Consider the following 15266-nt stretch of genomic DNA (forward strand, 5'->3'; position numbering starts at 1 on the left):
TCTATAGAGAATCCCAATTCTTTGATTCACATAGAAGGAGCTCGAAACTCCCCCACCCTCCAACTAACACACATCAATCACAATGTCAGCTGACGCCATCACCAACCCTCCTCCGAGCGAGTCCAAGACTGCCCGCAAGAAGCGCGAGAAGGCAGAGGCAGAGGCGGCAGCAAAGGCTGGCCAGACCACTGCAGCTTCTTCCACTCCCGTCGAAGAGCAGAGCGAGCATCTGTCCAATGGCAGCACCGCACTTGCTCCCAGCGACAGCCCGTTCATCAAGGAGCTTCAAAAGTACGAGCAGACATCACTTTCGGACGAGAGAAGCGGTTCTATATGTACTGACTAGATGTGTTTCATAGGCAGATCCGAAATGTCACCAAGAAGCTCGTACGTCTACCGAAGCCTCAGTTCTCGTCACAATGCAGCACGTGTCACTAACACGAGCGGTAACAGAACCTCATGTCCAGATTGGATGCCATCCTGGCCGAGAACGAGGGTGTATCTCTCGATGACCTCGTAGCATCGCGCAAGATCAACAACGACCAGAGAGAGCAGGCTCTCCGCAAGCCTGGCCTCCAAGCCACCCTCGCCCAGCTCGAAGACCAAATCACCCAGTACAAGAAGGTCGACGCCGACTACCAGTCTCGCATGAACACCCAGCACGCATCACTCGCCGCCTCGCACAAGTCTGAGATCGAGGCTCTCAAGGCACAGCTGCAGAAGGAGGCCGAGGAGAAGAGCAAGACCGAGCTCAGGAAGAAGCTCCTGACCTTCAGCCAGTTCCTCAGAGCTGCCGCTGCCAAGCGCGTCATTGAAGAGGAGGCCGATACCGAGGAGAGCAAAGGCTTCGAGGGTGTCTTGTTGCTGGTGTACGGAGGTGACGAGAAGGCTGTTGATGCTGCTGAGAAGCTCATCGAGGGTGCTGATGATGCTGTGCCTTCTGTCGAGGGCCAGCTTCTCTCCGTTAAGTGTAAGAGAATGAATGATACAATGGTTTACAGGAGGGAAATAAGCTGACATGACCTCCCTCTAGACTCTCAGATCAAGTCCGCGTCCCTTTCCTACGGCCCATTCCCCGACGAGGAGACAGCTCCCGTGGAATCGACCACCGAGGCGCAGGTCGACTCCGTCGAGCCCGAACCCACTGTCCCGTCCTCGGACCCGACTATCGCTCATGCCGGACTGACCGAGCTGGGCTTGAACCAGACCAACGGCACTCCTGCCGTAGCCGAGCAGTTCGACGAAGGCGCCGCCAAGGAGGCCACTGTCGATGACGCTTCCGCCAACCTTGCAGCCCAGCAACAGTGGGATAACAGCAAGAACGCCACAGGTGGCGGTGCACTCGCCGAGGACAGTCTCGATGAGTCCTTCGAGATGGTCGCCCGCGACCCCTCCGAGACCGAGGCCGTACACGACCCAGCTCTGCCCCAGTCTACCAACTCCTGGGCCGATGACGCTACTGCTGCGGCTCAGACCAATGCTCCCGCCAACGCCACGCCCACCAACGGTGATGATGGCTTCCACGAGGTCGAGAGAAAGGGCGGCAGGGGTGGCCACCGCGGACATGGCGAGGGTCGTGGACGTGGTGGGCGCGGTCGTGGCGGCTTCAGAGGTGATGGCAGAGGACGTGGCCGCGGCGGATTCCGTGGTGATGGCCAGCGCGGACACGGCCGTGGTGGTCCTCGCGGAGGCAGCGAGACCGCCCCGGCCCCCGCTCGCTCATAGCGAGCATACGAAAAACAGCAATCTTGCTTTGTACTATCAGGACGAAGAGTGGACGGTAAAGCCTAAGCTCTACTCACGCTCACGTTCAACCCGGGGAAGACCTCCCCGAACAAAAGAAACGACAAGAATCAAGGACACAGGCATTGGGGCGCACAAAAGAAAAAAGTAACAGGGAACCATGTTTCGAGGATGTTTCTAGCGAGCGAGCGATGCGAATCGACGAAAAATCAATCGATTCACGATGCGAACATGATGGACTCCAAAAAGGTAATTTCTGCATAGCATGGGGCTTTTTTTCATTCATCATTTCTCATGACTGTCAAGAATAAGAAAAAACCATGTACCGGCGCATTGCAGTGCGCGATGATAAGAATAGGAGGCGGAGAACGATTTAAAAAGGAAGAAAACGAGATTCTGTTCGACGCTCCGCGCGTCTTGTCCCTTGTCCTTGCCAATCTCATTCCTTTTGACTCGTTTCCCTCTTTCCTGCTTGTACGGTGCATGTTCTTCTCTGGTACTATAGCGGACAACGACTCGCAGCTCGGACATGACTTTAGGCACGACCAATGAGCATGCCATATTGACGAAGCGGAGCAGCGGTGACGACTATTGACGCATACATGATGTCCGAGATGCAATCGATATCAATCCAGCAAGGGTCCGTCCCTGGGGATCACAGCGACGGCGGCAATGGCGGCGGCGGTCTGTCTGACGCAGGGCTGAGGCTCATTATTGCGGAGGTGTCACCGTGTTCTTGTAGTGCGGAGTGGGGTTGCGCAATCCGACTAGTAGCTTTATCGTTGCTCGCCTCTCCCGCACCGCCGCCGCAGGTACCATCTTGATTGCGAGATGTCAGATCCTTGTGGTGTCTGTCTGTCAGCGAGGTAAGTAGGATACAGTCGGTGCTCCCAGCTCGAGGGAATTTGTGTTTGCTCTGATTCGTTAGCTGAACATGCATGGGCTTTGCAGCGTCAGATTCGTGCTCCGAAGGTGTTAGCTGACCGGCCTAACTCTACGACCTCCCAGAACTCTGCAATCCCCATGTAGGACCACCCCAATGGACGACAGCAAGCAGTGGAACCGGAGACCTGCGAGATGCGTCAGATGCTACGAATGATCGATGAGACCAGGTGAGACAGGATCTCGCGCGCACTGTCTGTGTGATTGACGAGCAAGACAAAGTGAACGCTCGGTTGCTCGCGTCCCCATAGTTTTCCCACTCTACAGTTCCTGGCGCGGGCTTGGCCGTGTATTACCTTAAATTCAAGCTTACCTCCGGATCCTCGTATAGATCTGTTTTGTTTTTCATGGTACTGTACTTTCTGCCTTCTGACCACGGTTGTTTATAGAAGGGGCTTCGTATGCAAGGATCTGAAAAGGATGTGTTCGACAGACGGATCTAGTGTAGGAATGACATGGAGAGACTCGTGGAGAGGCGTGCGTCGCTATATGGTGCCGGTTATTGGGATCATGACTGCTAGCAAAGTATAGACAGTTCTGCTTGTATGCCTGAAAGCGACAGTAAAGATTAGATAGTAGTAGTTGATTTAATAGCTAGGATTATTGATATAGAGATGCAGCAGTGCTGAAGCTACGATAATCGTACGAGTAAACACGAACAAGATGCAGTACTGCTGTCGGAGCCAGGGGGAGTGAGTGGGTGATGCCACTATTCCCACAAGGATCAGCAGCGACAAGATCCGAGGATGCAACTCCCAAACAGCGCAAGTACGTGCGCACTGACGCAGTTTTCCCCATAATAATGCCTTGGCGTCACCAGAGATCAGGGTAGAAGGCTCGCACCTCTGCTTTGATGCATCTGCGCAATCTCCTTGTTACAAGCACGACAATAATTCATCAAGTCTTGACTCCAAGCTCTCAGCTCGTTAAAACCGACCTTGATCGACGGAAGACGTGCGCGACTTTGTTTTGATAGCAGAAACTTGTCCGATGAGTGCTGGGTCGACACTGCGCTGAGAGGACCGAGTGTCGCGTTTTCGTTGTCGCCATCCAACTTCACTTGCACTTGCACTTGACTTGTCCTTGCACTCGGACTTGTCACTCGGACTTGCACTTGCCCCATTCGCTTGTCACTTGTACCTGTGACTTCCTCCCATCGGCCGTTCTAGTCGCAATTGCCGACATCGCGAGCCTTTCAGCTTCTACCGTCAATTTATCCACCAACTCTTCTTCACTCTGCCTTTCTTCTCTAGTCAAAGTCTCGACACTCCGAATAAACAATAATCTAACAACACAGCAGCGATATTGACTCTTCACTCTACACAACCCCTGCGCGGGTCAGCGCCAGAGCCCTCGCAACAATGGAAGCGCCGCCTCCTGCTCCTGCTCCTCCCACCATGGCCACCACGCCTCCACCAAATGAGTCCAGCAGCGACTTGCCAGATGCATCCAAAGTCACCCACGATGCGACCAAGGCGCCCGCACATGCATTGACGCCCCCCACTTCCGAGGAGAACAACATCAAGATGGACGACGGCTCGTCTGACTTGTCCGACCTGGACTTTGACGACGACGACGACGACGACGACGACGACGACGACGACGAGGAAATGGAAGAAGTCGTGCCGGACCATTACTACGAGGGAGGCAAGATCCCGGTGTTCAAGCCCGTATGTCGCCATTCTCTCGGTCGCTTCTGCTTTTTGTTTCGTGTGCAAGACTCGCGAGGACTTTGACTAAAACTCAACCTTGACAGACCATGGACCAATTCCGCGACTTCGAAAAGTTCATTGACAAAATCGACAAGTACGGCATGCAATCAGGCATTGTCAAGGTCGTACCACCGCCTGAATGGTAAGAAACAAATTGCGCGCGCCTGATTCATTCCCCACAGAGCGACAGTCGCTGACTAGAGGGCGGACACAGGCGCGAACATCTCCCAAACCTCTCCGAACTCGTCAAGACAATCAAGATCAAGAACCCGATCATGCAAGAGTTTATGGGAACACATGGAACCTATACGCAGGCGAACATCGAGAAGCAGCGATCTTACAATCTACCCGAATGGAAAGCTCTGACGGAAGAGCCGCAACATCAACCCCCAGCCCGACGCGGAGAGAGACGCCGCAACCAAGGAGTGGTTGTTCGAGGAGGAGGCGCCACCCGCGGTCGCAATGCACAGCCAAAGAGCAGCCCGGCCGTTCGGACAGAGACTTCTTCCACTGCGCCTGCACCGAAGCGAGGCAGAGGTCGACCTAGGAAGAACCCCATCTCCACTCGGAACACACCCAAGGCCTCGACCGAAGAGCCAGAGCAAGAGCAGGACAACGACACACAAGTCCCGCCGACTCCGACCTCTCCATCGCGCAAGGCTGTCGCGTCTGTCGAGCAGGTTACTCCAACAAAGGACAAAGCAAAGCCCAGGCCCAGAGGTCGTCCGCCAAAGAACGGTGGACAGGCAAAGTCTGTGTCTTCACGACGAATGAACAACATCACCGAGAAGAGTGACTACATCGACGAAGCTGCCTTTGAGGGATTCGACTACAAGATGGACCAGTCCGAGCTCGATGCTTTTACCGCAGAGAGATGCAACGAGCTGGAAACTGCTTACTGGAAGAGTATCACTTTCGCACAGCCCATGTATGCCGCCGATATGCCTGGTTCGCTTTTCAAGGACGACACACCTTGCTGGAACGTAGCCAAGCTGCCTAACCTGCTGGATGTACTTGGCACCAAAGTCCCAGGTGTCAACACTGCTTATCTCTACATGGGCATGTGGAAGGCTACCTTCGCCTGGCATCTCGAGGACGTCGATCTCTACAGTATCAATTACATCCATTTTGGTGCTCCAAAGCAGTGGTACAGTATATCCCAGGAGGATGCTCGCAAATTCGAGGCTGCCATGAAGAAGATCTGGCCCAACGACTACAAGAACTGCGACCAATTCTTGCGACACAAAACCTATCTCATCTCTCCCGAGGTCCTGCAGAAGCAATACGGCATAAAGGTCAACAAGCTTGTGCATCACGAGGGTGAGTTTGTCATCACATACCCTTACGGATACCATTCTGGATACAACCTGGGCTACAACTGCGCCGAGTCTGTCAATTTCGCCAATGAGAGCTGGCTCGAGTATGGCCGCATCGCCAGGAAGTGTGACTGCGAGGCCGACAGTGTCTGGGTCGATGTTGCAGACGTTGAGCGCAGGCTGAGAGGCGAACCTACTCCCGAGTACTACGAGGAGACAGATGACGACGATGACGATGACCTCGACGCGGACACGGGCGATCTACCAAGCCCGCCAGCCAGCGTCAAGGAGAAGCCGAAGGCATCGTCCCGCAAACGAAAGCGTGATCCCAAGGAGAAAGATGCTGGTCAAAAGAAGAAACGCAGGATCAGGATCAGGATCAAGGGTCCCAATCGTGAACCTTGCGCTCTTTGTCCCAATGAAGCTGCTTATGAAGTGCTTCTGCCGACGGACAACGGACAGCTGGCCCACCGTTCTTGCGCTCTGTACACCCCCGAGACGTGGATCGGCGCAGACAATGGTGTCGAGAAGGTCTTTGGCGTCTCCAACATCGATCGCGCTCGTCTCGAACTCAAGTGCAACTTCTGCCGTTCCAAGCGGGGAGCTTGTTTCCAGTGTGCCTCGAAGAAATGCACCAGAGCTTTCCACGCTACTTGCGCTTTGGCCGCTGGAGTCCAGATCGACTCTGGCATGGTCCCTACGTTCGGTGAAGATGGCACAGAATACTTTGAGGAAGGCTTCGACCTACGCTGCCGTTTCCATCGTCCCAAGCGTGCCAAGAACATTGATGTTGACGCTCTCGAGAGCAGCAAGCTCATCAACAACTACGCCAAGGGCGTCAAGAAGGGCGATGTTGTGCAAGTGCATTACTTACAGGGCGACATCTTCGCAGGACTGGTAGTCGAAAACAGACCACAGGAACTGACAATGCTCGTCGATGTGCTGCCGGAAGGGTACGTTTTCAATGATCACATCTGAAGCCAACACGCTAACAAATCACGCAGTGAACGAATTGAAATTGAGTGGAAGTGGCTCGTCGTGCTTGATCCAATGGATTCGCTACGTCCCAAGCCGTCTTCTAGCGCTATCCCAATGCCAGAAGGCATGAACAAAATGTCTGTCTCAATCGAGAACCGACAGGATGGCATCCCTACCATGGACGAGCCTTTCCATGACAACCCCGCAAACAAATGGGCTGGATTTGTCAATCTCGATAACCCGCCGGCCGGCTACGCCAGAGCCAGCATCAAGAACAAAGATCAGGTCAAGATCGACATGGACAAGCCGGATCATGTGTATTTCTACCTGCCTCAATCATCGACCGAAGCAAGAAGTCGCTGGACCGATGACCTCAAGACCATGGCGCCGACCACAAAGGCCGACTTCATGGACAGAGTCAAACCAGCCACTGCTTACAAGCCACCGGTCCCCACTTACGGCAACTCATACAGTGCACAGGCTATCAGTGTCCGTGCGCAGCAAGGGATGGATCGACCGTACCAATACAAGCCCAAGATCCCTACAACTGCACGATCAAGCAACCAATGGACAGTCGATCAGAGAGCGTTTGATGCACAGCGCCAGTTTCAAGAGCAGAATGGTCGACGTGCCTCTTATACCCAAACACCTTCAAACCAGCAGAGCTCACATCCACCACTGCGCCACCAAGTGAGCGACCCAAGCAGGCAATCGCACGGTCCATCGCGACCTTTCCCCAACGAGATGTATTACTCGTCTCGGGTTCTGCCGGCAGCTATTCCTGGACAATACTCTACATTCGCTGAACAGGTACGCCGAAACCCGGGTGTTGAAGGGCGCAGACCTTCGTTTGGGATGCAGTCTCACACCAGACAGCCTTCCGGATCTTCCTACCCTTCGACGGCTCTGCCAGCCAATGGCAGTTTTGGATCTTCATCGTCCATGCATGGTCAAACTGCTGGACAGCAGTCAAGTGATCCTTCGGCACAACCAGTGTCAAGTGGATCACCAACGAATGGTGAGTAGTGAGCCTGGCATCAAGAACGGCCGACTCTGTCATTGATGTTTCTCTTTCTGATAAGCTGACCAATGTGAATAGGCGCCCAATCCACTCATGCACAACCGAGCAGTAGTTTACACGTCAAGGAAGAACCGCCGGTGACAAAGACTCTCCCGGAACTTCCGATGCCTGCGCCATTGGCTGCTCTGCCGACAGAGGCTTCGCGTCGTTCTGATATCGACTGGACGCCGCCGTCGTCGCGTGCTTTTGGTTCGCACCCAGACGTCACACTTCCGTCGTATCTATCGCAGGGCTACCCACCGTCACGTCCACACGCCACTTTTGTCAGTGCGGAAGACTTCAAATCACAGATCGGACAGCAGAGTGAACGCCCCTCGGTTTCGAATCGTTATGGAGATTACGAACGTAAGCTGAGAGACATGGGTCATTATTCGACTGGTCCAAATGATGGAGCAAGTGGTGGATACCAAGCCTCTACCACTCTAGGTGGAGCCAATAATGGATTTAGAGTGCCCCCAAGCGCGCAACAGCTGCGACAGCAAGCCCACCCTGGCGATGGTCATGATCACCGGTATCAGTTCAACGTGCATGGCAACAGCAACGGCACCACACCTCAGAGCAAGGCTTCACAGAGTCCAAAGGCACCAGACTACAGCCCTCTGAGTCAGGCAGAGAGCCCCGCTCGCGTCGTGGCTTGGACAGATCCACCACAGTTGCCTCTAGGCGGTCAGCACCAACAGCAACCAGGCTATCCGCCATTCTATTCCAATCATCCTATGACTCAACCCAATGAGGGGCTGGATGAAGTGCGTAGAAGAAGCGAACAGATGCGTATGGGGATGCATGCTCAAGATGGACAGCAGCAACAGCAACAGCAACAGGACCCTCGGATGATGATGTCTGCGCAGCATCCACAGCAGCTGCTTCCGGGCCATGACCGCTGGAACTGAGCTAAATGACAGCCGAAAGACGTATCAGCAGGTCTAGCACCAGAATCTAATCTACAGACACATGGTCGCTTCAGCCGGGATTGAAGGCAAGGGAAAGGCGTTAGATATGACCACATTTCCACGGCGCGGAGGAAACGACTAGGCTTCTTTTCTGGGCAGTTCCCCTTATGGGTAGTTAGAGGAGATTATAGTTTGATCTGTAATATTAATGAATCATGACGATGGCGTTTTTCTGTCTCTTCTCATCTTCTTTCCCCTCGAATATTCTTCTGCTCCCCTGTCAGTGTTCAAATTGCAGTCTAACACGTAATCTCAAGTAAGGCGGGCAGGCCAATGAGGAAACAGTCATAGCATGGAAGAAGCGATTCGACAGAAGACAAATCTTGAATTTAACAGCCATATTTCAAGACATGAACACCTGCCTCTGCTCCAAGTATTGATAATGCGGTGTAGACTCTGCACTCGCAGTGACTCTCTTCGTATGATATCCATCTACGCTGTGCTCTCGCACTAAGTAGGTATCTGGTTTTTCCCTCCGTAGAAGTCCCACGCTGATTCTGCCAGCAGTAATGATCTGATATTGCTCTCGCTAGACTTGTCTACGATCATCTGTATTCGTAGCTGTCTGGCTAGGCTCTCGTAGTCATTTCGTATAAATGCATTGGTGGGATTTTCGCTCTCGCGTTGGGTTGGGTTGCTTGTATCGGACTAGATGGGGTTTTTATGTATCGACTAAATGAGTTTTTAAGGTGGATGGGTGGTGATGGTGGTGATAGTAATAGTGATGGTGATGGTGATGGTGGTGGAGATGCAGGAGAATGCGACTTTGGTCACTCTTGATGGTATGTAGTATCGTTAATCCTCTGGGTCTCTCTCTCTCGAGACATTCCCATGATTCTCGGAGGGGAATTCCGAGCCAATATCGCTTGGGGGTTGAGGCTGGGAATACCAATTGGAATTCCACTCTCTCACTTGATCTCATATACCCCAATACCACCAAGATCCCAACAGGAAGAAGCGGGAAAGCTCGCCCCAGTCGGAGACCTCTTGTGATTATTGGGAAACTTCGATGAATGTAATGGATGTATCGATATATAGATATACAAGAGGTTACCAGACCTTTAATCACAAAGCTGTACGCCTCAATTGATAGTTCCGAGGATGCGCAAGTACAGCCGCATTGCTCGCGATAGTTGAGTGCTAGAATGAGGTCCTAGTCTAGCGCTTTATAGCCGGCTCCAACGAAGATGCCGGCCTTTACCGAAAGTTCAACCCTAGCCTCAAAAACCGATCCCAGGGTGACGGGCCGGTAAGAAGAAAAGAGAACTCTATCTTGGCCCCTCGCTGACGATATAGCTTTCTCTAAAAGTCGGCTACGCCAAATACGAGTATACCATGTACTAGACAATACGGCAAGCTTGATGAAGAGCCTCTTCACTTCTATCTAATACGAGCACGGAAGTCTCTACGAAGACCCTAAGCTAACCGTAAAGCCCGCTCTCGAGTATCTGAAGATATCAGAAACATGCCGAGTTTGACTGGATTGTCTGGAATCACCGAGCCTTGCGGGAAGAACCAGCAATGATAATCAATTAAGGACATGAGGGCTGGTCGCAGGGCTTGCAGTTCACTTTGCCCGGCTTGCTGGCAACTATAGCCTTCCAGTATCCAGGATGGTTCGAGGCGTCTAACCTCATGTAGATCTCGCCGCCATCTCGACGTAGCTGACGGAAGTTGTAGTCGTATCTTATCTCATAGACATTGCGACTCTCGGGTGCTCGTTTGCTCAGGTGAGCAGGCAACTTGTAATCGTCTACCCGGTTGAACGATACTACCCGAACAAATGTATCTGGCCCACAGTCTTCGGGTAGTCTCAACAAGGTCCCGTAAGCACGTCCAATCAGTATATCTTCGCAGTTGTGATCGTCACCATCCGCCATGCACACAGCCTTTAACCTCTGGGCGCGGTAGTCGCCGCGCGAAGGGTCAGGACAATCGAAAGTCTCGAGCTGAGAACCATCGCGTTTCCTCAAAGACTGTACATCTGCCTCCGCACCAACGGCGATGTACCATGCAAATGTCTCTTGGTTAGGATCATTCGCCAGAAGGGGTGGATCGATCGACGGATTTTCGCCTTTGTCATGATCAAATGCCTCTTGATATGTAGGAGCATCCTCTGATGGGATGCTGTCTGCGTCAGGAAAGAGATTGTCAAGCGGAACCGGAATGAAGGCGGTTCCATCGAAGGGCGGATCGCAGCAAAGCACTTGCTGTCGGCCCAGCATACATCCCCACTTACTACCATCGCCATCTACACTGCGAGTCAACTCGATCTGACCAGTAGGGCACCGATTATCAGCACAAGTGGTACTCTTGCCGTACCAACTGCAATTTCGGAAAGTGGGCTCTTCTGGACAACAGAAGCTGCCGGTAGTATCTTTCCAGAATCCGGGTGTTACAATTTGAGAAGCCTTCTGCGGGAGATCCGAAGGACACGTCTTCGAATTCTTGGTCTCGCAAGCAGCGACAGCTGCCGCGCCACTGGTAGCAGGACAACAAAAGGCTTTCTTACCATGGACGCAGTGTGAGCTACCACCATAGTTGTCCGAGGCGAAGAGTACCTCGCCGGGGTCGCATTGTCCATAGCACTCGCTTGCAGTGCCTCTGAAGCGACATGTCGCAGGATCTGGAGCGCCCCAGGATGGACAACAGAGCTGCCTTTGCGTATGATCGGAGCCCGAGCATCCTCTACCACTAGCGTCTTCGTTGAGCTCTGTCATAGTCGTGTATCCGACTGGGCACGTGTTTTTGCAAGCAGTGATGAAACACTTGTCGGTGTTGAAGTTACCCAGGGTGGAGCTTTCAGCAATCGACGGAACAAGGTCTTTCCCGGTGACAGCTTTCAAAGCCGTAAAGAACGAATCATCCAAATCAATCGCCCAGATGAGCAGTCCAGCAAGACCACGTTTATTGGCAAAGTCGATCTTCTGCTGAAAAGAGGTTTTATCGTCGTACGAAACCCAGCTGTCCTTGTTGTACACAAGATAACTTACTCCAGCGGTTTCGTCGTATTTGTTCTGGTACTGCCCTTTCTTGCTTGTCATGATGTCTTGGATCTCAGAGTAAGAAAGAATGCCAGCAGTGTCGGTACAAGGACCCTTAGCTCCCGGTCCTGCGAACTCGCATCCAGGAGTAATGCAAGATGGGTCCTTGAGCTCGAATGTCCTGCCGTAGAAGGCAAGGCCGAGATTGATCTTAGAGGGCGGAACTTTGACTCGCCAGAAAAGCTCAAGAGCAAGATCGATCTCTGTCAAATTCGTGTGTGCGTAGACATGAGGCCCGATTGGATCCGTCGAGTCCCATATACCGTGCAGATCGTAGCTCATGAGATTGATCCAATCGGCATACTTGATCAAGGCCGGTAGGTCAAACCAACGAAGATACCAGTATGAAGTGGGAGCTGTAAAAGACAGGCCCCAGTTCTTACCCTCAACCTTCCACTTGTACTTGATGATATCCAGGAGAAGAGGATAATTGGCGACGTCGGCTTGTTTTCCTCCACGATCTGGAGCACCCGGATACTCCCAGTCAATATCAGCGCCGTCGAATCCGTACTGGTTCATGAACTGGGTGAGTTTGTTGGCAAATGCAGCGCGCTTCGTCAAACTGCTGGCTGCATCTCCAAATACGTCTTGTGTTACTGTATTGTTATCGTTGAAAGTCCAACCGCCTATAGAGACCCACACTTTCAAGTCGGGGTTTCTCTGCTTGAGAGAAGTGACATCGCTGAACAAAGTCGCCCGAGTACCGCTCATGGGAACAATATCGTAGGTCTTTGGATTGACATAGGCAAATGCATAATTGAGATGTGTCAGTCCATCCACAGGAATTTGTGATGGATCCATTTTTCCACAGGTTGACTTGGTAGAGGACCATGATTCGTAATATCCAATAACTCGCTTACGAACATCAGTTCCACCACCTGGAGATGATGGCGACCCGCAGTTGGATTGGCAGTTGTTCTCGCAGAAGTCTGAAGTCGTGCCACAGAAGCCAAATTGGGAGCAGCAAACGTTCAGTGGGCATTCTGTTCCAGCTGGATCTGCATATTGGCCACAAGGTGCCTTAGCATTGCAGTTCGACGAACACCCAGTACCACAATATGTTGGTCCATAGCCACAAACGCCCGATTTGCCGCAGCAAGCACCGTTGGAGCAAGGCTTTCCAGGAGCGCAACTGTACGGATCGTCCGAGGCATCGCTGCTTCCACTGGTTTGACGGCCTAGTAGAAGCGTGGTTGCATTGCCCAAGCTATCAATATCCTCCAGATAGAAGAGATCGGAATTTGATCGGGATTTGATCTCTCGGTCCGGTGACTCCTCGAAGTCGAAAGAACCACGTGTCCAGAGAGCGTATAGAGACACGACAGTGACGAATGCAAGAACAATTACAGACGCCAGCAATCTGTACCCCAATCGAGAGGAGGCCATTGAAGCTGGACAATCGAAGATCTGGAAATGAACGACACAGATACTCCAGTCATTCTCTCAGTATGTGAGTCGTCGTCTTAAGAGAGCAAAGAGTTCGATAAGATGACCTGGGACATCATTTCCATTGCATGATATGAAGGACTACAAAGAATCCTTCGATCTGCGTTAGTCGCTGCCGCATCAGTGGTCTGGCCTCGTCGGTTCCCACTTTGTGGAGAGTGATATGTCCAATGACGATACTGTACGCTTGCCGTGAGAACGATGCCGCGTTTTTCTTCTGCAAGATCAACGATGCGCATTGCTTTATATTGGCATGAAACGCCCATAATCGGAAGTATGTACATCAAGGCCGCATCTTTGACGCACAGCCACCGTTTGGAGATGTAACGTAGTAGAGCGTCGTAGGATGGACCTCGAAGATCAGAAGACCATCGCCCTATCGTTTCACTCTTCCTGTAAGACTCAGGATAGTGACGAGACGATCACCCATACTATCACCACCCTGGTTGCAAGGAAGTGACGCCCGTATGTACAGTATGTGGGCCCCGGCCACAATTGATTGTCTTCCCGGCGTCGTCTAGAATTCTGGGCGTTGCTGGACCGAACTTTACAGCCATGAAGTGATCTGACCAGAGCGGCCCGAATCGCTTTAGGTTGGTCGAGATTAAAGTATTATATATCAAGTAGCGAATGAGAAGACCCTTGTGCTGCTGCCGCTAGCCAGTCGTCAATAATTTTGTGTGGGGTCTGTAGATTCGAGACGGGACATTGCAGTTAGTAGCCTGATGAGCAGTGCTGCTCGACATCAGTGCACTGGATTTACTAGCGTTTTATGGAGTTCAGATGGTCATGCCCTGCATCACAAGGATTTAATAGTTCGGCACTAGCAGGGGAATATACAAAGGATACCTCCACATATCTTAGATCCACCAATCAGAGAGCGCTGTAATAACAGGGTCCAAGTCCTCATCATCTCCACCTTGATGGGGGAGCATTTGAAACAATCTATCATTGAGTACTGTACCCACACGAGCGATCATTCCCACTACAGTCTGATTGTTCTACAGATCGACCATGCGGAACCCAGACTTTGGAGCCGCCTCAGTGCTATGTATTAGGACAATGCCATTGCCTCTGCTAGTGTCTCATATCGGACGTCCTGCATGCATATGCCTTGTTTTGATTTGATCCTGCTAGAAAAGTCAGGAAGAGCAGTTGCATTGATGTTCACTGAACACGCTGCTGAGGAGGTAGCACCTGGATTGATATCTACTGCTCATTGTCACCCTGGGCTTGTCGGGTCATGATTAGCAACAGCCAGCAGCAATGTCTAAATCTTTCTCCTTTGCTGTGTTGTCTCTAGCGATATTCATTATATCGGTATCAGGCCGGCATTCACATAGCGCTCAGAATCACGCTGCTCTGCACAATCAATTGCGAAGACAAGCAAGTGCTGATACTATTCAGCTTTTCAATGCTCCAGACCTCCCTACCATATCTACAGCCTGCGCAAATGCTCTTGCCGCACCACTCAACTGCTCGACCTTGATCACCTTCGAGCCCTACAGCTATTTCGGTCTGACAACTGACAATATCACAGCACTGTGTACTGCCGAGTGCAGTGATTCGATATCACAATACCGTCAGAGTATACTTCAAGAATGCGCGGACGATGTCTACACGGATCCTGTTGTCAACGACACCAGCGTTGTGTACGGAACGTCGTCAACCTTTGAGATATACAATGTCGAAGATATATCAGTAAAGCCTATAGCCCTGGCGGATTATTGGTTTCTGAATTATAACCTTACATGCATGCAAGATGAGTATGTAACTGGCGCCTTGTTCGAGATACTATAGCATTCATAAGCTGATGTTTGACAGTTCGGATCCACCTAACTACTGCTACTTCAAACATCGCCCTGCAGAAAACTCTTCCGAAGGTATAGATATACCAGCCTGCGATGTTTGTGGCCTCAAAGCTCTCCGTGCAGAGGTCGAAGATGCGCGGACGTATGAGGATGATCTTGCTGTCCAGTATTCTTCTGTATCGTCTTCTTGCGGCATCACCTTAGGTCCAGTTTCCACCCCTGCACCGGTGTTCTTACCAAACA

The 15266-nt window shown here is 51.9% G+C and overlaps 2 protein-coding genes across 3 annotated transcripts; both read left to right on the forward strand.

Moving 5' to 3' along the window:
* Window positions 1–82: 82 nt before the first annotated feature.
* On the forward strand, window positions 83–1725 carry AAFC00_005171 (uncharacterized protein; the record flags this gene model as incomplete). Its single annotated transcript, XM_069344919.1, has 4 exons — window positions 83–291; window positions 360–387; window positions 454–970; window positions 1034–1725. 4 exons carry the CDS (start codon window positions 83–85, stop codon window positions 1723–1725), a joined length of 1446 nt encoding a protein of 481 aa, XP_069202747.1.
* A 2321-nt stretch (window positions 1726–4046) lies between these two features.
* Window positions 4047–8662, forward strand: AAFC00_005172 (uncharacterized protein; the record flags this gene model as incomplete). 2 transcript variants are annotated; one of them, XM_069344920.1, is made up of 6 exons in its annotated part: window positions 4047–4355; window positions 4442–4539; window positions 4612–6666; window positions 6718–7501; window positions 7568–7709; window positions 7791–8662. In XM_069344920.1, 6 exons carry the CDS (start codon window positions 4047–4049, stop codon window positions 8660–8662), a joined length of 4260 nt encoding a protein of 1419 aa, XP_069202748.1. The 2 variants fall into 2 exon arrangements, with proteins under 2 accessions (XP_069202748.1, XP_069202749.1); XM_069344921.1 differs by having other exon boundaries at window positions 6718–7709.
* Window positions 8663–15266: the final 6604 nt, after the last annotated feature.

The sequence above is a fragment of the Neodothiora populina genome (genome assembly GCF_041146345.1).
Source record: "Neodothiora populina strain CPC 39397 chromosome Unknown canker_contig_5, whole genome shotgun sequence".
Taxonomy (NCBI): domain Eukaryota; kingdom Fungi; phylum Ascomycota; class Dothideomycetes; order Dothideales; family Dothioraceae; genus Neodothiora; species Neodothiora populina.